General features: G+C 38.8%; 1 protein-coding gene and 1 long non-coding RNA gene across 3 annotated transcripts; one reads left to right on the top strand and one right to left on the bottom strand.

Moving 5' to 3' along the window:
• Nucleotides 1-10177: 10177 nt before the first annotated feature.
• LOC137240159 (transmembrane protein 256 homolog) lies at nucleotides 10178-13050 on the bottom strand. Its single transcript, XM_067766125.1, has 3 exons — nucleotides 12842-13050; nucleotides 12480-12779; nucleotides 10178-11408 (listed from the first exon to the last, which is right to left on the bottom strand). Exons 1-3 carry the CDS (start codon nucleotides 12932-12934, stop codon nucleotides 11265-11267), a joined length of 537 nt encoding a protein of 178 aa, XP_067622226.1. The 5' UTR covers nucleotides 12935-13050; the 3' UTR covers nucleotides 10178-11264.
• A 1939-nt stretch (nucleotides 13051-14989) lies between these two features.
• LOC137253402 (uncharacterized) lies at nucleotides 14990-23829 on the top strand. Of its 2 annotated transcripts, none has more exons than XR_010953788.1 (10): nucleotides 14990-15702; nucleotides 15764-16241; nucleotides 16306-16532; nucleotides 16593-16804; nucleotides 16880-17196; nucleotides 17250-17537; nucleotides 17597-17775; nucleotides 17831-17964; nucleotides 21772-22156; nucleotides 22216-23829. It is a non-coding gene; the product is annotated as an uncharacterized lncRNA (long non-coding RNA). The 2 variants fall into 2 exon arrangements; XR_010953787.1 differs by having other exon boundaries at nucleotides 14991-15702; nucleotides 16593-16822.
• Nucleotides 23830-25631: the final 1802 nt, after the last annotated feature.

The following is a 25631-nucleotide window of genomic DNA, read 5'->3' as shown; positions in this document are numbered from 1 at the left end:
TCTACAGCAGCCATCAATGCGTCATAACTGTTCCGCTCGTACTCTGGAATAGTCTGTAAGATTTCGGCAGCTGGTCCTTTCAATGCTACGAAGAGTGCAGCAACTTTATCTTCCACATTCCAGTTGTTCACTGCTGCGGTCTTCTCAAACTGTAGCTTAAAGACCTGGAAAGGAACAGAACCGTCAAAGGATGGTGTTTTTACCTTTGAATTACTCGCTGAAACTGCTGGACGATTTAATTGTAACTGCTCCATACGACCCTTCAAATCATCGACTTCTGCCTGAAATTGAGCGATTTTTGCATCCTGCGCTTCCAGCTTTGATGTTACCCTTGCTTCCTGTGCTTCTAATTGTGAAGACATTTGTGCCACCTGCAATGATAAGCGCTCCTCTTGTTCTTCCATCTTTGATGTTATGCGTGTCTCCTGCGATTTCAGTTGGGATGCCATATATGTCTTCTGTTCTTCCAATTGCGTTTCCATCTTGGATGTAATCTGTGTCGACATTTCTCACATTCGCGTTTCTTGTGCTTCAATCTTCGATGTTATTCGTGTCTCTTGGGATTCCATCTGTGATGACATATACGTTTTCTGTTCTTCTAGTTGAGATGACATATACGTTTTCTGTTCTTCTAGTTGAGATGCCAGTTGAGATGTTATATCTGTCTTTTGCGATTCCAGTTGAGAAGCCACTGTCGATGTTTGAGCAGATATTGCAGCCAAAATCATGTTCAAATCTGTGCTGGTAACCGTCTGCGATGTTTCGTTTTTCTCTTCAATTTTTGTTGTCTCCTCGCCATCAAGGTGAAAGACATACTCTTCCACGTTAATTCCCTCTAATTCCATTGCCTCTCGTAGTCGTGCCGGAAGTTCGAGTTTATTGCCGGTTGTATTCAATCCACGGCTGTCCAACTCCTTCTTCAGTTGCTGGATCTTCAATTCACTGAATTTTGCCATGTCCTTGTTGTCCTCTGGAATTTATTCAACAATTCCTCTTCTGACACCAATTGTAACGAATTTTACTTGCAAATCCTCTTATTTGCAATCCTCTGCTAAGTTCAAATCACTAAACTGTTGAATAAATAACTCCAATTTGTAATAATGCAAATGGCCTTTATTAAAGTACTTCACAATAACAAACTGTGCAACGAATAGCTTGCTTAATAACCACACTGATTGATAGCTCAACGAAACTCTACTATTCAAAATAACACTGCTATTGCTCGCTAGATATCGTCTTAATCAAACTGCTTGACAACTCAAATCAAACTGAATTACTTCTTACTCGCTGGCGCCGCTTTTATAGTTTACGCTGCATACTTCTAGGCTCTTCGATTTCCAGAACTTACTAGTTGTTTCGGCTACAAAATCGCCAGCCACAACTACGTGCACAAATTATTGCTCTCTCTTGTGACAACTCAGATAAGATATATGCACGTGTTTGTGCATTGCCGCTCCGCTGCTCGTATACGTACATATGTGTAGACGCAATTATTTATTCGTTTATGTAGATACATAAAGATTGAATTATTGATGTGAATGTTTGTAGTTTGCGCACATAGGCATATAAGTAAATGCATCTGTGTGTGACATCTCTCTGGGCTGCCTTATATATGTGTATACTTCATTTAATTATTAACGTAAATACTGCTTGGTATGGCCTTAGCATCGCCTTAGTGATGGGATAATTTAGTGATGCTAATATCCGTGACAGTATGGATTATTAGCCTTTTTTGGTCGCGGCGATTTTAAACCTAATTTGAATTTATTTCACACATAAAATGGGGTTTTGATTTTGGCGATTTTGATTTTGGGGATTTTGATTTGGGGATTTTGTTTTGAGGATTTTGATTTTGGGGATAACGTGGTAGACCCTGACCAAACATCTATTCGCTCAAACATGAATCCTTCGTTAAATGTGGAAGTTATTGAAATGCTTCAAAATTTATTGCACATGTATAATTCATTAATTTCAAGCTTTAAGTGCAATATAGAACGTATGTCCACGCCCGAGTCTGCGAATGATTTTCGGTTAGTTATACACGCGGACAAATTACCGGCTAATGATCACAGAGGACGATATAATGCACCTTTAGTAAATGAAGGAGCCGTCCTTTTGATAGACGAAGACAAGGGGCCTAGAGATATTGTATTGCACTGTCGCACAGGGTAACTCCAACGAGTCTGAGCTACATCGAGCGTATGATCCTCTTCAATATCCGACCATGTTTGTAAGAGGAGAAGACAGATACTGTTTGAACATGCCAAATTGTGATCAAACAAAATATATATCTTGCATGCAGTTCTATGCTCACCGGTTCATGATCAGAGGTAACTGTTTAAAACACCTTCATTATTTTAAAAATTTATTGAATCAAAACTCTGTGGACATGATGGCAAAGATGATTTCCGAAAGATTGAATTGCATACGCAGAAATCAGCAAAAACTACGTGCTGAAGAATATATACACTTACGTGATGCTATCAATGAAGATTCTAATATTAATGTTTCTACTATAGGCCAAAAAGTTATACTTCCATCGTCATTTACGGGCTCAGCGCATTATATGCAGGAAAAAAACACAAGACGCGCACAGTGGCGCCTCTGCCGTTAAAGCATGGCAAAAATCAAAAAATTATGAAAGCTTTCTAATACATGTTTCTAATAGAGAATTTTCCAGGGATCAAGAATATACAACTGGTTTTTCACAGAAAATATAGTTTACCAGGTGGAGCCGCTCAAAGTTGACCAATTTTCAACATTGGGAAAAATTTGAAATTTTTCTTCTTTTTCGTTGTATTTAAAATGGTTTTGTGAGTAAATAAGGCGGCCGGTTGTCGTTTTCTTGTATAGCAATTAAAGATAATTTAATTTAGGATTGAAACAAAAAAAATTGTTTTTTTTTGTTGTTAAAAGTTGGCGGATATACCTGTTTTTCGAAATGCCTATTTTTAGGCCCTTTTTAAAACTTTGATGGAAAAAAAAATTTTTTTAAATATGCGCTCTGTCAAATTAACAGTAGTTATTTGTGATTGGAACTTGTTAACAACATACATTTTTTTAGTTACGAATTGTATACCTGAAATTCATTTTAATAATTTGAGTAGGTATATAAAGCTATCCATCATACAATGCACATTATCATTCGTCTTTTGGAGATTAAGGAATTAAGTATTCTGTTTACTTAAACAAAGTGAATAGTATTTTTAAATATAGTTCACAGTTTAATATTTAGTCAGATACACTCGAAGCTAATTCTAATATGTATCTAGAAAACTTGAAACTATTTGCGGTGTTTAAATCTACAAAGTCAAAACGGGACTTCGTTGAGGCTATTATGAGAGAATTAGCGAGTGAAACAAGCATTAAAGAAAAGGAATGCGTGGAAGAAAAAATTGGTTTACAATACAATATGATAGAAAGAAAATGGAAGGACGTCTATCGTAACAATTCATAATTTCTAAGTAAGCATGAAAAGTGGCTAGCTGACAAAACTTTTTTGGACGAAGAAACGCCTAGCACGTCAACCAATCCAACTAGAGGGAGACCAACAAAACCCATAGAAGAGGGTTCTACCTACACAAGGAAAATGAAGCTGTCTGATACCACAAAAGCTATGGCCACGACTCATCTTTCAGAAGCACTGGCTATTAAATATAAAAAAGACGAAGAAAACGTGAAGTCTCATATAACAGAAACAGTTGCGGTAACAAGTCCAGTGCGACTGATGAGGATCAAAAACAGCATTCCCACACTACCAAATGCGCTACCTAGGTAATACACTCCCGAAGAAGCTTTGACGCTGTTTATATATCTCGGTTTAACGAAGAAAAAATATATTATATTGCGTAAGTCATTATTGCAACGTAATGCCGATATTTTACCTGGATACAAAAAAATTACTCAAGCGAAGAAAGAAGCAGTTCCTCTAAGTCCAAAAATAACCGAAGTATCAACTGAAATTGAGCTACAAAACCTAATGGATCATAGGTCTACACGACCCCTTCAAAGTTTTACTGAAGAAAAGTTGAAATCACTGCCAAAGGAGCTAGCATTGATAACTAAGTGGGGCTGTGATGGATCATCAGGACAAAGCGCATATAAACAAAGAATAAATGTAGACGATGAAACAATTACAGATAGTAATATGTTTATGGCTTCTATTGTTCCATTACGACTAAAAGATGAAGCTTCAGAATATTGGAAAAATCCACGTCCGTCATCAGCTATATTGTGTCGCCCGGTATTATTTAAGTACGAGAAGGAGTCTTCGGAACTCATAAAAGCTACAGTGAGTGATATAAAAAATCAAATTGCCAAATTAGAACCAACAATAATTGAAATTGAAGAGGGGAATGTCATTACAATAAAGCATGATTTTCTTCTAACAATGGTCGATGGAACAATTTTGAACTTAATAACAAATACGACATCTACAATGAAATGTCCAATTTGTAAGAAGAACCAGAAGGACTTTGAAAATCTTGATGATTCAATAACTGACGAACTAAATTATGAGTATGGAATATCTCCTTTGCATGCTAGGATAAGATGTATAGAATTTCGCTTCCCAAGGCAGTCGGTTCTATGTACCGGAGCGACTCGGGATTTTTCCCGACCAAGGACTGTCATTTCAGTGTGACCCCATTTAATTTGTTTCGTCCCTCCCACAAATTGTCATCCTCCCAGCAGCTCCTTGCAGCAGGACTGCTACATATTCTCTTACTCCGGGAAGGTATCGAACCCAATCCGGGTCCGTCTCCTGACCCCGGTCCTGAGAAATGGTTTTGCTGCATTTGCCAGAAAAGAATCTTTTTAGGACGGTCATACTCTGTTCAGTGTGTCTCGTGCAAGGGATGGTTGCATCGGACAGGTTGTTCTGGGCTTGATCCCAAAACCCGACGTCCACGTAAATTTTATAAATCTTTTGTGGCTCCTTGCTGCTCACGCCCAAGGGCGTCCCGTAGTCTACGCCTAAGCGCCCCCCACTACCTTCAAGCAGCCTCGCTGCTCAGCAAGCCACAACAAGTACCCGCTGCTGCTCGCGCCCCACTGCGCCAACAACTCAAACAGCTGATACCACTCATAACTACTACCCTCGTAGTAGAGCTGGTAGCAATGCTGAGCATCAGCCCCTGCCCCCGTCTTCTTCTCCCCCCTCTTTTCTGGCAGCAATCATGCAGGTCAGGGAAACAGACTCTTAATCCCTACCTCCGTTTGCACCGTCTGCCAGCACAGAATATTTAGGTTTGCGACATCCGCTCAATGCAGCTCCTGCCTTGGGTGGTGCCACTTTCCTAGATGTTCTGTTCTCCGCGACGGCAACCCCTCGACGGGTTTCATCGCGCCATGTTGCCAGGTCGCAAACCCAAATCATCCGGGTACCCCAATGCTTGCCCAAGGGCGCCCAGTCCCAAGGCCACAACAGCAATTGCGTCCTGGCCTTCCACAACCTAGGCGTAGTCACCCGTCACTTACCCCTAGAGTCGCGGCGTCACCCCTCATGCACTTCAGAATTCTGCAGTTAAACTGTAATGAACTAACTGGGAAGATTACGGAGATAGTCGATTTCATGAAGCGGCACAACATCCGCATTGCTGCGATTCAAGAGACTAAACTCACAGCAAGATCTGCATTGCAGACCTGCTCTGGGTATAATGTCCACAGGAAAGACCGCGAGAGCGGAAATGGAGGCGGCCTCGCGTTTATTATACACCACTCTGTGCAATATTATATATTGGATCCTGGCATCGACCGCAGGGACAATGTCTTAGAACGTCAAGTCCTATCTGTTCGGTCAGGCGATGCAAATCTAGAAATCATCAACATCTACATCCCTCCTGTCACCTGTTGCCCCAGTGGATACCGCCCTAATATCGAGGCCTTACTCACTGGCAACAATCGCATTATCTTAGGCGATTTCAATGCCCATCACGACCTATGGCATTCAAACTTGCGGGCGGGCAGTAGGGGTGAGATGTTGGCGGATCAAATAGAAGAAACGACGTTCTGCACAATAAACGGAGACGCCCCCACACGTATGGTAGGAAGCTGTCATAGCTCGCCAGATATCTCAATCGTGAGCGCAGAACTCGTAAACTGCGTCAACTGGCAGCCGATGGTAACATTGGCATCCGACCACCTGCCCATACTTATTTCGTTCGAGCGTACCGCCGACTTCATCGTCACCGAAAAACGCACTTTCATAAACTTCAAAAAAGGAAAGTGGGAAGAATATAAATCTGCAACAGACAGCAGCTTTGCTGCCCTCCCTATCCCGACTGATGCCCGCCAAGGGGAGCGTGCCTTCCGTAAGGTCATTGAATCCGCCTCGGCACATTTATTCCCGCCGGGAGAATTCCCGAAATCCGGCCCCACTTCCCGGCGGAGGCCGCGAGCTTAGCGAGGGAACGCGACCTTATAAGACAGCTTGATCCAGGCGACCCCCAAATAAGGGATATAAACCAACGCATCAGATTGCTTGTGGACGAACACAAGCGGGCGAAATGGGAAGAGCACCTAAGAGGTTGTAACCTCTCTACCGGTGTAGGTAAACTTTGGTCCACCGTTAAGTCCCTATCGAATCCGACTAAGCACAAAGACAAAGTTTCCATCGCCTTTGGCGATAAGGTGCTGTCGGATGCGAAAAAATGCGCGAGCGCTTTCTGCCAACAATATATAATGCATCCTACGGTTGACAAAGATAGACGGAGAGCCAATAGACACGCACATAAACACAAATTCAGCGCGTCACCAGTCACCATCACCGCTAGAGAGGTTGAGGACGCCATTGGTCGCGCTAAACCATCCAAAGCAGTGGGACCAGACGGCATAGCCATGCCGATGCTTAAAAACATAGGGAAAGAGGGTTTCAAATATTTAGCGTATGTCTTCAACCTGTCTCTTTCCGCCTTTGTCATACCCGAGAAATGGAAAATGGCCAAGGTGGTCCCGCTACTAAAGCCTGGGAAACCAGCTAACATAGGTGAGTCATATCGTCCGATATCTCCCCTATCGCCAGTGGCAAAGACGCTTGAAGCCATTTTGCTCCCTTATTTCCAAGCACATTTGCAGCTAGCCCCTCATCAGCATGGCTTCAGAAAACTCCATAGCACTACCTCCGCGCTAAATGTCATTAGCACCCAGATAAATTGCGGTTTGAATCAATACCCCCACCATAGAACAGTACCCGTAGCGCTAGACCTATCAAAAGCCTTTGATACTGTCAACCATGGCTCGTTACTGCAAGACCTGGAAGGGTCTACCCTTCCCCCATGTCTTAAAAGGTGGACCGCAAATTATCTGGGTGGTCGGCAGGCATCGGTGCAATTCAGAAACGAAACATCAAAACAAAGGAGAATTAAACAAGGGGTGCCACAGGGTGGTGTCCTATCCCCGCTTTTGTTTAATTTCTACATATCTAAGCTACCTTCACCACCGGAAGGGGTCACAATCGTTTCCTACGCCGATGACTGCACAATAATGGCCACAGGCCCAGGCCCAAAGATCGATGAGCTATGCAATAAAATAAACGGCTATCTCCCTGATCTCTCCAGTTTTTTCGCCTCGCGAAACCTGTCATTGTCACCGACTAAATCTTCCGCGACCTTATTTACAACATGGACGCCCCAAATGTCGACCATATTGAACATCCACGTCGATGGCACTACGCTACCGACTGTCCTACACCCCAAAATCTTGGGTGTGACGTTTGATCAGGATCTACATTTTGGTGCGCACGCAACCGCAATTGTTCCAAGAATTCAGAGCCGTAATAAAATCCTCAAATCCCTTGCTGGCAGTACCTGGAGAAAAGATAAAGAAACGCTCTTGACCACATACAACGCAATTAGCCAGCCGATTACGTGCTACGCGTCACCCATATGGTCGCCAAGCCTAAAAACCACCCACTGGAAGAAACTACAGGCCTGCCAAAATACTGCTCTCAGAATCGCCACGGGCTGTCTTCTTATGTCCCCAGAACACCATCTGCATAATGAGGCGAGAATACTCCCCATCAGGGAGAGAAATGAGATGCTGACCAAACAGTTTCTGTTGAATACCCAGAAACCTGGGCATCCCAACAGACATCTGATTGACGAACCAGCACCGCCTAGGGGCCTAGGGAGTCATCTCCGTAAGAATTTTGAGGAAATACGGCACCTGAGAACCCAGCCGTATGAAGCGGAAAAACACAAGCAGGTCCTTGGTGAACTCCATAGACAGGCGTCGGACCTTTATGTCGGGAATTGCCCGGTGAATCCAGTACTTGAAGAAAAATATCCAGAACTCGCAGAAGAGGAACGCATACTCCCCAGGGAAACGCGTGTCACTCTTGCTCAACTTCGTTCTGGATACTGTAACATGTTAAACTCTTACCTATCCAGAATCAACCCCGACATACAAAATGTATGCCCTGCTTGCCCCAGGCTTGTCCCCACATGACACCAACCATCTCTTTAATTGTAATGTGGAACCAACGCCTCTAACACCCCTTTCCTTATGGTCCACCCCTGTTGAAACGGCAAGTTTCCTTGGACTCCCGTTAGAGGATATTGATGACAATTTGTGATCGGTCGCGGCTATTAGGTGGGGCGAGCATTGCTACAACAACAACAACATAGATATATTGTGAAAAGATTGGCGGCCACCGTGGTGTGATGGTAGCGTGCTCCGCCTATCACACCGTATGCCCTGGGTTCAACTCCCGGGCAAAGCAACATCAAAATTTTAGAAATAAGATTTTTCAATTAGAAGAAAATTTTTCTAAGCGGGGTCGCCCCTCGGCAGTGTCTGGCAAGCGCTCCGATTGTATTTCTGCCATGAAAAGCTCTCAGTGAAAACTCATCTGCCTTGCAGATGCCGTTCGGAGTCGGCATAAAACATGTAGGTCCCGTCCGGCCAATTTGTAGGGAAAAATCAAGAGGGGCACGACGCAAATTGGAAGAGAAGCTCGGCCTTAGATCTCTTCGGAGGTTATCGCGCCTTACATTTATTTTTTTTTAATTTTAAATATTTTAAACTGCCATGAACCAGTTAATGGACCCAAATTTGGAGAATGTGCATCTAAAACTACAGAGTAACTGCATCAAAAGTATCCTGAGAAGAAACTTACACCAAAGGTACATAAAATTTTGGCCCATGGAAAAGATTTAATAGAATACCAGTGTTTACCATTAGGAGAATTTTCTGAAGAAGCTCAAGAATTTAAGAACAAGGACTACAAAAGATATAGATGTATGAACACCTGAAAAGTATCACGAGTTAGACAAAACGAAGACCTTTTCAACATGTTAGCTATCTCTTCTGATCCAGTCATATCATCTATGAGGTATGTAAGAACACAAAAAGATCTTACAGATGCGTATAGCTCAGAAATGGTTGCTTTGTTAGATATATATTCCAGTGACGATGACTATATTAAGATAAAATAAGTTTCTCAGTTCTTATCACAATGAAAAAGAGATTTACTAATCAATTTTGTTACTTTATTGAAAAATAAGATATCTATGTACAAGTTAATTTTTTATTTCAAATAAAAGAAATAATTAATTTAGTAATTTATAAATATATACTTTTCGTTATTGTATTTCTCTTAAGTTTATCAAATTTATTTTAAAGCTTTGGCATTTCGCCTTCAAACGAGTATTAAATTTTTATAGAAATCAATATGTCTATCGAGTTTGGTACAAATTGGTAAAGCGGTTACTAAGATCAAACTTTTTAGCATACATAGGCAGTGCCACTCCCCTTTTCCTAAATTCGTTGGCTGTTTAATCTTTAGCTCAAATAAAATTTCCTTGAACCACTTTCAATAATTTTAATTATTAATAAGATACATACTTGGCTTGTAAATTAAAAAAAAGACATGTAAAATTTTACGATGAATTTTGAAGCACCTTGTTATTGTGGTACCAAAAACGGACATTTGAGTTTTATAAGAGTATTGCCATTTAAAAGAAACAATACGTCTATCGATTTTGGTAGTTATTGATTACGTGACTACTTAGATACAACTTTTTATCATAAGTGGGCAGTGCCACGCTATCTTATCAAAATCATTAGTTTATCTTATTTAATGCTTAAATACGTCATTATAAGACAAATCTCATTTTATTTTTTTTTTATTTTTTACTAAAAACATTTTGTTTTTGCATTTTTCTAAAAATTTTCGACTTTTTTTGAAGCACCCTGTATCTGTGACATTCTGAGCTTTCACACAATAAAAATTCAAATAATTAGCTTTCATTTGCATTTTAAATTTTTAAAATATCTTCAGTGGTTCAAAAGTTATGATTTCTGCAAAGAAAAAACTCAAAAGACGCCACTGTGGAACGTTATGATTCTGGAGTCACTGTTTCGAAACAACTTTTGAGATTTCAGAAGTATGCCTTGCTATCAACATGAGCTGTAGTGGTACTTAAGCCCAAATGCGCGTTGGATATATTCGACGCCATTGCCAAAGAACGCAAATAACTGATAGGTTAACTAGAGTTTAACCCTGTCAGATCGGCCGCTTAAGCTCAGCTAAAACTTCAGTTAAAATAGACGGAAAAAAATGCAGAATAACTTTAAGCGGAGTTTAACTGACAAACTGCGTTGATTTTGTACTGAAGTACCGGGCCTAACAAATTGTATATAAAACAATATTTTTTTAATTGTACTGTATAATTTGTTCAAAATTTATTTCTTGAAAAGAAATTTTACGGAATTCAACAGGCAATTAATAATACATAATAATATAATTTAAAATATGGCGTTTAGAATTCATTATACACATAATAAAAAATAATATTATTAAGCAAAATACTAAAAGCCGTTTCTTCATTAACATCTGATTAGTACTAAGTATTAACATTCAGATATATATACATAATACAAACAACGTTAAATAATATTTTAAATATTTACAAGAGAATCTTTAATTAAAACTAATTTAAACATGAATGTAAAAAAGAAAAGGAAAATAGAGATCTATAAGATTTTCAAACCCTTTTGGTTATGGCTGAGTACTGACAACTAATGCAGCTTAATTCCAATTGCTGTTATAAATTTGCAAGTGACAATTACATTTGACCTATGAAAATTGTCAGTAGTCAGAATAGGGCAGTTGGAAGAAAACTAATTACGAAGAATGTAAACGTAATAGAAAAGGTTAATTTAGAATAATCCAAACTACATAACAATTTGTGCTAATACATACATACACTAAACTCTAAATATTATAATTATTTAATTAATTATTGGAGTAGTAAATTGGCACCTTAAAATATTAACGATAACCAAGCGACGATAAGGCAAAATCCACCACAAGTTGCCACTGGTATATAAGTACGATCGCCAGTCAAAGCGCGATAATATAGGGTGCCGCTGAATAGTGTAGTACCCACTACCATCAGAGAGCCAGTCTGTAATGACAGAAATAGAAAACGATTTTCATTTTATATACTGCATATAGTCTTACTTACATATGTATATACGCTCATAATAAATAAATACAAATACAAACAGAACAAAAAATGTATGTGGATGAAGGATAACAAGGCTGGTTACTTATAAAGAGAAGAATATTTGTTATGGAGGTATTAGCGTTACCCTGGTTGTTGTTGTTGTTGTAGCAGTGCTTCGCCCCATCCAATAGGTATGACCGACCACAAATTGTCATCAATCGTAACCCCGTTACCCCGGTTATCAGCGTATCTGTTTATTTTATCAATCTATAAGTTTGAATGTTACTCAACAATGCCAGAGTATCTGGACGGAATTGGATGCAATTTGACAGGTGGATAACCAATAGTCTGGAAGGATCTATTGGCAAGTTTTGTTTTTTAAAAAGGGGGTGTCCTTGAATCAGTAACTTTTGAGCAATCTTTTAATTGTTTTCCGATTCAATTGCTAGAATAAAATTTTAGCTGTGGAGATATTTGCAGAAAAATTCAACATTTGCATGTGATTCTTGTAGTTTCTATAATTTTGTTGTACATATACACTTATGCAGAGAAAGTCATTTATCCACGGTATAGTTCTTGAACCCCCAACTGGTCTTGTACTCACTTTTCACTACTCCCATCTCCCAATTTAAAAGCAAAGCCCGGGCGCTTATAGATTGCTTCCTGAACTGTTACTTTCATAAAACTGTCCAATGTTCTCCATCAAATTTTATAAATAAAAATATTTTGAATATGGGTAACGTTTTACAAGACGGTGCACCGCTTTCAGATTCTTCAAACGGAGATCGAGACGCGTATTTTGATACAACCTTTGTTAATTTTTGATAAAAATTAGGTGGTGCACCGTCTTGTAAAACGTTACCTGAATATGTTGCCTGGGATCGGTTATGATGCATTAAAGCGTTTGTAGTCGGAATTTTTTGAAGGAAATCTTTATTTTCTCCTACCAATCATGCACTATTTCGTATATTGAGCCCTATAAAACGAAACTAGTTTCCTAAAGGATTATCTGCATTTCAAACAACTTACCAGCAACGGTTTATGGACCAAAGGCATGGCCAATAATGAAAATGAATGCAAAAAGTGAAACCGATTCGCTGTCTCAAAAACTGTTTTTGCTTCTGATTTATCATCGACATCGGCAATTTTGGCAAGATGGTGTTTGCCATATGCACCCATAATAACTGCAGTTGCGCCACATAAACCAGCTAAACGTATAAAATTGAAACTATTGCCTGCCTGCTCCCATAGGGGCAAACGAATGGGCGGCGGTGGTGGCGCTGGAAATGTTGCATTTGGTGCCGGTAATTTCTTGGGCAACATATTTACCTGTAGAAATATTAACATGCATAAAATTTTTAACTACAATAATAAGTAGCTTTTATACTAACCGTGCCTTTAAGCACTGCCGCAGTTGTGGAAATAAGCGCTTGGCTGACTGGATTCCCAAAAATCAGATAACCTACCGAATCAGTTAACGACATAATTATTTATTGATATTTGTTTTCAGAATTTCTACAATTTCCTATTCATAAACCGCTATTTGCCGGAGAGGGAAATAAACGAGTTGTTTAACAAATTTATCGTCGCGTTTATCTAATATTGGAATATATTACAGGGTGGTTGTTACAAAAATTGTAAACTTTACCAAGTAGTAAGGCTGAGTAACACAGCACTGTGCTGTGTTATTGTCTTAACACTCAGTAATGTGCGGCACGCACACACACACTTATCGATTAATTTATAACACAGTGGCACACTCGATGGCACAAAGCTGACTGTGCAATGCCGCTCAAACTAGTAAATGCTCATAACACAGTAACACGCTCTATAGCAGAGCCGGCCAAAAGTTGCACATTGTGCAATTTGAGTTCGTATTTTCACACAAACACTAACGATGTGCGATCACGATCGTTTGCTTTCGCTTGTCACTCACTAAAATCAACAGTGAATGCAAAAGGAAAAGTCCATGCTACTTTTTGGGCACATAATAAAAACAATATACTGCAAGGTTAAAGTGACTTTTAATACGTTTTAGTTAGTATTATTAAGTTCCTTTGAACATACATATTAATATTGACAATTTTAATATTAATAATTAATAATAATTAATTAATTATTGATAAATATTTACAATTCAATATAAGCACCTTTTTGTACGTTCTATTTAGTTTTATTAATTTTTATACATTTTTTTTTTTATTGAATAACTTTATGTTTTGAAAATATATATTTCTATCTTTACATTCACTTTGTTTTATAGTTCATTCTTAATGAAAAAGTGATTTTTTTAAGTAAACTTTGCATTGAAGAAACACCATACCTTCTTTTATAAAAAAAGTTTTATCTGGCTAGCCCGACCCCCGCGTTCTTAGTTATATGAATATAAGTAAATATTGTTAGGATTATCTTGAAATCAAATAACCAGAGTGGGGAGTTGTCACTCAATTTTTACACACACTTATGCAATTGTTTTAGTATTTGTGTGGCCGGCTCTGCTCTATAGTACAGAGAATGACACTCAGATCGTAAGTGCACATAAATACATAGTCCATTGTGCTTGTGTGTTGATTGTATTGCTTTCCAATGACACTTCATTCAAAACATATTTATACACATGATACAAATATTACAAGGTAAAACCGGTGAGAGGATAATGACATTTAAAAAGATTTTAAAATTCTCACTGCGCTCTCATAATTTTTATTTTATTTTGATTTTTTCATAAAAAAATGGTGTCCACAGGGGCACTTACTATCCTCTTGATCAGATGATATGACTTTGATAATTGGAGTATGAAAGAAGATAAATGTTGCCATGATTTACTCTTCTAAATGGCGTCAAACGTGGCGGTAGAGGTAAGTAACACAGTACTGTGCTCTAATATTGTGCCTACACTCATATCGACTTTCGATAATCAGTTATAACACAATTGTGTCAACACAATGTCAAAGAGTATATATTTGTTAAGAGGCGTCACTCGATACTTTTGTTATTGCCAAAGCAAATTACTCGATGTTTTCTCAAGGTAGTCGTTGGTTTTTTTTATCAGATGTATTTATAAAAACGCCTTCTATATATTTTCGTGGGGTATTTGTGTTTATTTTATTGATTGTATTAAATTAATTAATTAATTCTCTTTCCAAAAATCGTAATTATGCAAAGTCACTTTACCGCATAACTATATAGGATTCAATTAAAAAAAACTAAACAAAACTTCCTTGAGAATCACATTCGACTTGACAGGGTTGCTTTGGCAACAACAAAGTATCGAGTGACGCCTCTTAACAAATACCCTGCAAAAATCGTGTGACCAAAAACGCACACAAACACACGAATTTTTGACAGGGGTGACGATTTGGAATGAAAAATTCTTCAAATGAAATAGCATGTTGACAAATTTAGCTTTCCCACAATGTATCGTGCTCTCTCGCACCTATTATTTTTATAGGGATAGCAAAATACGTAATTTTTGCGTGCAAAAAAATTCGCCATTTCTAATTCAGCAGAGACAGCAAAACATTTGGTGGTGGAAAATTTTTTCAATTTTGAGAGTTTTAAATGGAATATCTCCGGAAATATTTAAAATTAACAGGGAGTTCTACAGATCACATATATATATATTTTAAAGCTCGCAAACTTATAATTTAAAAGTAATTTGGTGGTAAAGTTTGCAAATTTCTATACAAATTTTATATGTGTATACGTATATATATGTGGCAGCACAGCTTTGTAATGTCACCAATAAATATATGTATATATATATATATATGTGCATGTTGCTACAAAAGCGCGATTGATTTAATAAAAAACATTTATAATAAGTGAAAACAATGCAAAAATGAAATGTGAAATATACTAAAATGCAATTTAAGTTTATCGTTGCCAATTTATATAGATATGTAAGTGGATTAAGGTTTTGAAAGATGTGTAAATTGTAATTTAAAGTTCTATAGAAATTTGTTAAATTTTCAAACTTTAACAACAAATAACTTTTAAATTATAAGTTTGCGCACTTTATAATATATATATTTGTGATCGGGAGCTCCCTCTTTCATTTGATACCAAGTTTTACCCCGAACTCGGGGGTGCTATTCTAAAATTTTCCCAAAGTCTTTAATATGCAATGATTTTTGCTGTTTATTTCGACAAAAATTTTTGATTTGATTTTTGTGCTCATCGAAAGAATTCACAATTATATAGCACCATGCCGCGAATAATGATAAAAGGTGGTGTGTGGAGAAACACTGAGGTAAGCATTTGACGCGACTGGTTACTCTTGGCCGTTTATTAACTAAATTGATAACTTTCAGGATGAAATCCTCAAAGTAGCTGTAATGAAATATGGCAAAAACCAGTGGTCACGTATTGTATCACTGCTGCATCGCAAATCTGCCAAGCAATGTAAGGCACGCTGGTACGAATGGCTTGATCCTAACTTAAAGAAGACAGAATGGTCACGCGAGGAGGATGAAAAGTGTTTGCATTTTGCCTAATTAATGCCAACACAATGGCGTACAATTGCGCCGATTATTTCAGAGGGTTAACTGGCACCAATTGTTCACACCAAATTGTTAGGTACAGGATTCGCCACGGGTAGGTGAGGTTGGCAATCACAACCCCTTGAATCATTTTGGTCGGCAGGTATGCCGCGGATATATTCTTGGCACTTGTTATTGATGGCTTTTATGATGCCACCAACACAACCTGGACAGACGCCAATGCTCAGTCAACCACCCAAGCCGTGTCAACCCCCAATACCCGGACACGTCCGGACGTCCTGGTTATAATGTATGCTAATACAACCAATAATTTACAAATTTGCTGATGATTATTTTTGTGTTATTTTCTTTAGCAACCACCTGCACCTGTTACTGGTAAATATCAACAGCCGGAACAGTATGATCAAGCCCAACGCCGTTTAGATCCCGATCAGATGCCAAATCCGATAAGCGTTATCATTGAAAATCAAAATAGCGCTGGTGGTGCTTTTATTACTAATGCTCAGGGTTTATTACCACCATTGGTGACCACAAAATATGTGGAAGAAGATCAGGGTAACTCCTCGCCACGTTACGTTAGGTATCGATAATCGAAATTAATGTTTTGTTTGGCAATTACATTGATCTTTCTTCTTTGCAGGTTGTCTTTGTATTGCATACATGCAACAGCTGATTTATTAAAAACAACAGCTTTGTCCATTACACATACCGCCTCACCAATGGCACGAACGGTTGAGGGTGAATATGAGCCACCCATTGTAAATTTTGGTGAATTGGGTGCAATTAGATCTAATCGTTGCAAGGCTCAATAGCAACTTGTAGATGCTGGTCGTCGTTTCCAATGTCTAATGTGTAAATTAACAAAAGATGGTAAAAAAAATCTTTCACTTTTACTTGTGTTCATTGATCCATATTTTTTCTCAACAGTGCCAACTGCATATTTCCAACATTTGGGCCATACCGGCCAGCGTGTCGATAAATATGAACGTCCTGAACTTGTATTGGGTACATGAGTATTTGTGTAAAAAATGCTTGGGTACCGATAGCTCTCATGGTAAACCTCAACTCATATCCACATCAATGCCTCGCATTCAATTGGGTTCACGTAGTATGGACAAGCATATTGTTGATTCCAGTGGTAAGGCCACAATTTCAAATGATGGGGCAACCATTATGAAACTATTGGATATTGTGAATCCAGCCGTAAAACTCTAGTAGACATCGCCAAATTTCAAAATGCTGAGGTAAGTTTTTTGTTATATTAGAATGTGTAGAATAAAAATGTTTCTCTTATCAGGTCGGCGATGGCACCACTTCAGTAGTACTTTAAGCAGGTAAAATCTTAAAACAAGTTAAACCATATGTTGAGGAAGGCGTGCATGCACGTATCATCATTAAAGCTATACGTAAAGCATTATAATTATGCATGACCAAAATATGACATGGCTGTACATGCGGAAGCGCCAATCAAAGGAACAACAAAGTGCTTTATTGGAAAAATGCTCTGCCACAGCAATGTCCTCCAATGTCCAAGAGTATCAGAAAATTGTTAATGCTGAATGGCGTCTCCTGTACAATAAAATAGGTAAGTAAGGCGCCAATGTTGTGTTTTCTAAACTACCAATTGGTGATGTTGGTACACAGTATTTTGCAGATCGTGAAATGTTCTGTTAGTGTACCAGAAGAAGATTTGAAACGTACAATGAAAGCTTGTGGTGGAGCTGTTATGACTACAGCTAATGATATTAATTCAAGTGTTTTGGGTCAATGTGATTACTTTGCAGAACGTCAAGTTGGTGGTGAACATTTCAACATTTTCCAAGGTTTGATAGTGGGTTTGACATTAACTTCATTTTTATAGTTTATAATTATTTAAAGGTTGCGTTAATGCTAGAACATATACATTGATTTTACGTGGCGGTGCCGAACAATTTTTGAAAGAAACGGAGCTTCGTTACATGATGCTATAATGATTGTGCGGCGTACAATTAAACATGATTCTGTTGTTGCTGGTAAGTCAAAATACAAATTGAAAAAAATTTCTAATCTTAAATTGTTAAGTAAAATTATGAAAAGATTGTGTCCCACTCCGGAAGAAAAAACTATAAAATTTGTGTCAGTGAAATGATAATTATTGCTTTTGGTTGTTATTTTGAGGCATCGTCATCGAGTTCCTTCTGATCGTATATGCCGGTTCTTTTGCATTCTTTTACATGCATAAAGTGCCGTTTAAGCCTATTTTACCCTCTCCTCCACGTTGAGCTTCCATGACAGCTTACTGTCTAGGATCATTCCTAGATATTTTGTGCAAGGTTTCCCCGTAGGGTCGCCCCTCCTAACTTAGGCCTGGTCCAATTAGGGACCTTGTACCTCTTTGTAAACAAGACCATATGCAACGTCATCTGCGTAAACCGTAAGTTTTTCTGGTCCCTCGTAGAATTCCCTAAGCAGTTGGTTAATGACCAGCGTCCACAGCAGAGGTGATAGCACCCGGAGTGCCCCTGTCCACTAATTTCGTGGCCGCGTACAATCCCCATTGCGATGTAATCTTACTGCAGTTTAACATGCAGTCGATCCATCTGGGTAAGGCTGGATGTACTTTAACGTAATTAAGACCATCAATAATCGCCTATTTAGAAAGCCCCGGCAATGCTTAAGAAGACTTCTAGAGCATATTCCTTATATTCCAGGGCTTTTTCTATGCTTGTTACCACCCTATGCAATGCGCTGTCTACTAACTTGCCTTTGGTGTACGCCTGTTGTGTTGTGGAGAGCAGCTTTTCATCCACGTTGGACTTTATGTACACATCTATCAGCCTCTCAAAGGTTTTGAACAGAAATTATGGGTCTATAATATTTGGGATACACGTGACCGATCTTCCCCGCCTTTGGTAGGAAAGCTACACGAGCAGTTCTCCAAGAGTGCGGTACATGATTCAGTTTATGCACCCATCGAATATTATTTTAAGCCATACCACGACCGCCCTACTTGAAACTTGTAGCATGGCCGGACATGTACCATCTGAGCCCGGCGATTTCACCACCACTACGAGGTCCTCAGTAGTGTAATTAGGCAGCATATATGAATGCAGCTGTTTCCTTACCATTACTACAGCTCGCACCCGTCCTTCCGTTTGCGCATAGTAAACGCCAAATCCGCGCGCGCTAAGTCCAGGACCCTTTCCTCCCGATGGAGGCCACGGCTCCTGGATCAGCGCGTTAGGAGGAGGGGTTCGCTCGACGCCACTTTACTGTGTTGGAGGTTTATCTGTATGACTCGCAGTACCAATGGGCTGCTTGTCCCCCTCCAGCACCTTCATCGTGACGTCGTCGTCCTCCTCTAGCCCTTTTGGTTTAGAGTGTTCGAAGCCCCCTTCAGCCTCTTGTACCTGTTGTGCCGGGTGTTCCTCTATGCGACTCACAGCACCATCTGGCTGTTGGTCCCCTTCTAACACATTCGGGGTGACGTGGGCTACCTCCACCTGTCTTGTTTCCCTTAGGCTTTTGAGGTCCTTTTCGACGTCCACCGTGTTAGGACTTTAATACCCGCGACTTCTTTTCCTGAGTCGCATATACATTTTGCCTGTACCTAAGGACATTTTTCCAAGCTGCGCGTACAATATATCCTCCGCCTGCTTGTTTATTTGGAAGATGTATAACTAACCTTCGTCCGTAGGCCGAGATACAGTAAGGACCTTCGAATCCTGTGTCGGTATGTTCGGATTCTGATTTTGCAAAAGTCGCAGTGTATCCTCCGACTTCATCACGCATGGTATCCATACCTTAACTTTTATTACCTTGGGGATTTGCGCTTTATCCACCATCTCAAAACGAGCGTTCGTGCCCTGCCTTTGGAGGTTTGGAACCACTTCCTCCAGCCATCGCAAGCTCGCGATGTTGTCGCACGCTATCATCTTCATACCATTATACCATCCCCCGAATCAAAGGTTGGAAGGAGCTTACTTGGTTATTCCCGCATCATCTTAACTTACTTACTTAATTGGCGCTTAACCGTCTAAACGGTTATGGCCGTCCAACAAGGCGCGCCAGTCGCCCTTCGCTCCGCCAACCGGCGCCAATTGGTCACACCAAGGGAGTTTAAATCGTTTTCCACCTGGTCCCTCCAACGGAGTGGGGGCCGCCCTCTACCTCTGCTTCCATAGGCGGGTTCCGATAGAAACACTTTCTTGGCCGGAGCATCATCTTTTATTCGCATAACATGGCCTAGCCAGCGCAGCCGCTGCGTTTTAATTCGCTGGACTATGTTGATGTCTGCGTATAGCTCGTACAGCTCATCATTAAATTTTCTTCGGTACTCGCCATCGCCAACGCGTAGAGGTCCATAAATCTTTCGAAGAACTTTTCTCCCGAACACTCCCAAAGCCGCTTCATCTGCTGTTGTCATGGTCCATGCTTCTGCCCCATATAGCAGGACGGGTACGATAAGTGACTTGTAGAGTATGATTTTCGTTCGCCGAGAGAGGACTTTACTTTTCAATTGCCTACCTAGTCCAAAGTAGCATTTATTGGCAAGATTGATTCTTCGCTGGATTTCAGTGCTGATGTTGTTGCTAGTGTTGATGCTGGTTCCCAAATAAACGCAGTCTTTTACTATTTCGAAATTATGGCTGCCAACAGTAGCGTGGTTGCCAAGGCGCATATGCGCTGACTCTTTGCTCGATGACAGCAGGTACTTCGTTTTGTCCTCATTCACCATCAAACCCATCTTTACCGCTTCTTTTTCCAGCTTGGAGTAAGCAGAACTAACAGCGCGGGTGTTTAGGCCGATGATATCAATGTCATCAGCATATGCCAGTAATTGCACGCTTTTATAGTATATTGTTCCAGTGCAGTTAAGTTCTGCAGCTAATATAATTTTCTCCAGCATCAAATTAAAGAAATCGCACGATAGGGGGTCACCCTGTCTGAAACCTCGTTTAGTTTCGAACGGCTCGGAGAGGTCCTTCCCAATTCTGACTGAGCTGATGGTGTTGCTCAACGTCATTTTGCACAGCCGTATAAGTTTTGCGGGGAAACCAAATTCAGACATAGCGGCATATAGGCAGCTCCTTTTCGTGCCGTCGAAGGCGGCTTTAAAGTCGACGAAGAGGTGATGTGTGTCGATTCTCTTTTCACGGGGCTTTTCCAAGATTTGGCGCAATGTGAAAATCTGGTCGATGGTAGATTTACCAGGTCTGAAGCCGCACTGATAAGGTCCAATCAGCCGGTTTACGGTGGGCTTCAATCTTTCGCACAATACACTTGAAAGGACCTTATATGCGATATTAAGAAGGCTGATTCCACGATAGTTGGTGCATTTTGCAGTATCCCCCTTCTTGTGGACTGGGCAAAGAACACTTAGATTCCAACCGTCGGGCATGCTTTCGTCCGCCCATATTTTGCTAAGAAGCTGCTGCATGCGCCTTACCAACTCCTCGCCGCCGAACTTGAATAGCTCCGCAGGCAATCCATCAGCGCCCACGGCCTTGTTGTTTTTCAATCTGGTTATTGCTATTCTAACTTCGTCATAATCGGGCGGGGGGACATATATTCCATCATCATCGATTGCGGGATCGGGTTCTTCATCTCTGCGCGGTGAATTGCTGCCTCCATTTAGGAGAGCAGAGAAGTGTTCCCTCCATAATCTAAGCACTCTCTGGACATCAGTTACAAGGTCGCCGTTTTCATTCCTACAATTTTCACCAGGACAAAGCCGCTGAGACTTCGCTATACTTTAACATACAATACGTTACCCCATTTTAGCACAACTATCATTTTTTGATTTTATTAAATTTTATAAAATGTTTCTTCCTCTACAGTTCTATTTCGGTATGGGATGGTAAATATGGCTTTCGCATTTTCTCCATCAATAACTGTGAAAAGGTGGAAGAAATCTATGCATGTAAATCTCACATATTATCTTGGTCGAGCGTTTCTTCAATAGCTCTCTTGTGGTGATGGTGACAGCAGAGAAACCCAACTGTTTACAAATGTTACACTTCAAAAAGAATCAAAATATCTGCCATTGCGTCTACGGCTCAAATACCCACAGTATATGAATGAATCGATTGCTCCTAATTGTCTGCCTAACGGATAGTATACATATTCATCAAATCGAAAATATTGCACCAAACGAACTGGGTCTGAATACTGAAACAGTACACATATTCAAAATCGATGAGGAGGCTGTGATGATGGTATAGGGTGAGTTGTTGAATAACATACGAAAACCACTTTAACCCATCTATATATTTGCATTACAGCTAAAGCGTTACAAACAGCAAAAATTGCTGGCGCCAAGCAATTGGAAAAGGCAGTGAAGCTTTTATCACACCGTACGGATGGTGTAAAGTTAGAAACTGCTGTTGTAACAGCTGCCACCGACACAACGGTCATCTCTACTTCGCCGAGTAGCGGCTCGTCCGACTATCTATCGAAGACAGTATAATCATATCTTTTGCCAACACAGGTTAGCGATGTGCATGCACAGGAAATGATTTCAATTGGAAAACAAAAATCAATTAAGAGAGTTGATTTATTATTAAAGTATTTACTTTTCTTTATATCAACAGTATTAATTTAAGTTGCAATATCACGTACATATATAATAAGGGATGTGATACGATTGCTGTCGGAATTAGATTTGAAACCAATCAATACTCCTGCTATGGGTTGTAGAATTATTGTTTGAATAATTAGATTTACAACAATAATAAGTCTGACTTAATTACAAGTCGTACATTTTTAAGTTCATCAATTATGACAGCAATCGGATTCCACGACACCTTTGAATATTATTGATCTGAAAAAAGAGTAAACCTAATCTGAATTTCTACTAAGCTTTAAGTTGTAGATTATTCAAATAATTGGAGTTTTTTCTAAAGCTTAAAATTATTTTCTGCTCGCTTAGAAAAGATTTCAATTGGAAAGCAAAAACCAATTAAGAGAGTTTATGTTATTATTAAAATACTTACTTTTCTTTAAATCAATTGTATTAATTTAAGTTGCAATATCACGTACATATAAAATAAGGGATGTGATACGATTGCTGACGGAATTAGATTTGAAACCAATCAATACTCCTGCTATGGGTTGCAGAATTATTGCTTGAATGATTAGATTTAGAACAATAATAAGTCTGACTCAATTACTAGTCGTACATTTTTAAGTTCATCAATTACGACAGCAATCGGATTCCACGACACCTTTGAATATTCTTGATCTGAAAAAAAAGAGTAAATCTAATCTGAATTTCTAATTAGCTTTTAGTTGTAGATTTAAATTGATTCAAATAATTGGAGTTTTTTCTAAAGCTCAAAATTATTTTCTGTTCGCTTGGAAAAGATTTCAATTGGAAAACAAAAACCAATAAGGCGAGTTTGTTTACTATTAAAATAATTACTTTTCTTTATATCAACTGTATTAATTTAAGTTGCAATTTCATGTGCATATATAATAAGGGATGTCGTAATACGATTGCTGTCGGAATTAGATTTGAAACCAATCAATACTCCTGCTATGGGTTGCAGAATTATTGCTTGAATGATTAGATAGAACAATAATAAGTCTGACTCAATTACTAGTCGTACATTTTTAAATTCATCAATTACGACAGCAATCGGATTCTACGACACCTTTGAATATTCATGATCTGAAAAAAGAGTAAACCTAATCTGAATTTCTACTAAGCTTTAAGTTGTAGATTATTCAAATAATTGGAGTTTTTTCTAAAGCTTAATATTATTTTTTTGCTCGCTTAGAAGAGATTGGAAAACAAAAACCAATTAAACGAGTTTATTTATTATTAAAGTTCTTCTGTTTTATATGAACTGGATTAATATAAGTTCCAATTTCATGTACATATATAATAATATTGAAAATAATAAATATTGAAAATTCAATTTTTTTGGTTCATATTTTATTCATATGGCTGCTCCAGGTAAAGTAAATCTGCAGGTAAAATTCACGTTATATGGCGGTTATATAAATGGTAAAACCGCAGTAAAATTGATTGTCAAATGGCTCAAAAATGTAGAGTGAAATGACGGAAAAATGACCGCCATTTGACGAGCATTGTGACGTGTGTGAGTAGCACAGTGCTATGCCCACATCCTATAAGTGGGAGCGGAATGCACGATCACATTAATAGGAACGAAACGGAAAATTTGGTCACAAAAGTTAATCACGCCCATGCAAACGTGACTATGAATATAACCGCTGCAGAAAGTCACAATGACCGTAAAATGACTAGTAAAATGACGTGGAGCGTTTTTGCAGGGTATATACTCTTTGACAATGTGTTAACACTGCAAAGTGTGCCTGTGCTACTGTGTTAACACTCAAAAAATAGTGTCATTACCCACCACTACCAAGTAGCGCAACTAACAGCTGATCGCTAAAAATTTACACACACACACAAATACCACTAATGGCCATATTACGGAAATCTTAGGGAAATTGAAGTTAAATTTTTAAACAGACATAAAGTAACTGTTATAATTTTGGAATATATAGCATCTAGGACACCTTAATTGTAGTAATTGAAAAAAAAATGTTTGCTTACACTTAAGCATTTAATTATTTTTTCTAAATTTATCTTTAATAATGATGCAATGATTCATCCAATGCAACTCTGCCCTTCCTACTGTTCTTCATTCCACTCCATTCGAGTGTCTCTTTCACTGAATTCGAGTGCCTTCCACTCTATTCGCAACATAATCTCAATTTAAGCTGTCAAACTATATAGTAAACAATGCATTGGTGCGTTATCGGTAACCGTATCGGTAACCTTATAACAGCTGATTCGACCAACCTTATTGGAATCAATCATGGTTCAATTATATGGTTGGCTCATCTCACCAGCTGATTTTATTTATTTCATTGCATGGTCGATCGGATTGTCAAAAGGAGATGGCAAACTCAAAATGAAACCAACACATTGGCAACATTTTCTTACACATACAAAAACTGCTAAGTTTTATGTTTCCATGTTTGAACAGACATATCTTGTTATTGTGCAGATGAGCCAACCATATAGTTGAACCATGGAATCGATGAGTTTAACACAAGCTTATGAATTATGAATAGACTAGCCTTTACCCGCGGCCCCGTCCGCAAGGAGAAAATAAAATATATGTGATATTCACGTTAGCCTGCTTATCAAGTTATCTGTTCAAAAATTATTTTTGTCTAATGTATTTTATTTTTGTAATTTAGTAAAAAAAAAGAACTAAATGAGAAGATAAGCTGAATGGCACGCTTTCATGAATAGTACAATACAGTTTTTTCGAATTAAAAAAATACATTTTGTTTTTAAATTAAATTAACTGATATGAAAGGGGTGAAAGAATTACTACTCATAGAACAAAGGTGTGAGACTAAAATTAGCTAAAACTAAAGATAATTTTTTAGATGAAAATAGTGTTGCTTTTTCGGGTTTTAGTTGATTAAAATATTACAAAAAGTGTAATTATAGTTATAACAGTTCCTTACACTATTATAGAACAAAAAGCTGTGTTAGATTGAAGATAAAACGTACCGAATTTTAATTACGAATAATTAGCAGCAAATCCACGGCCTTAAAAGTTCATAATTTAAAAAGGCATGTGTGTTGAACTACCGGTTGCGAAGAGACCTAAAATGATCCCGGTAGGGTACCAAGATGATATTAAAATTCCAG

The sequence above is a fragment of the Eurosta solidaginis genome, chromosome 1 (genome assembly GCF_040869045.1).
Source record: "Eurosta solidaginis isolate ZX-2024a chromosome 1, ASM4086904v1, whole genome shotgun sequence".
Classification (NCBI taxonomy): domain Eukaryota; kingdom Metazoa; phylum Arthropoda; class Insecta; order Diptera; family Tephritidae; genus Eurosta; species Eurosta solidaginis.
Note: the sequence above shows the minus strand (reverse complement) of the source record. Positions and strands in the feature narration are given on the sequence as shown.

What these genes read in the sequence shown, in the direction of transcription:
- LOC137240159 (XM_067766125.1), bottom strand. Translation starts at nt 12,934, where the DNA reads ATGTCGTTAACTGATTCGGTAGGTTATCTGATTTTTGGGAATCCAGTC. An exon ending in CGGCAGTGCTTAAAGGCACG is followed by an intron (nt 12,780 to 12,841) that starts GTTAGTATAAAA and finishes ATATTTCTACAG; the next exon opens with GTAAATATGTTGCCCAAGAA. An exon ending in TGGTCCATAAACCGTTGCTG is followed by an intron (nt 11,409 to 12,479) that starts GTAAGTTGTTTG and finishes CTGTCATTACAG; the next exon opens with ACTGGCTCTCTGATGGTAGT.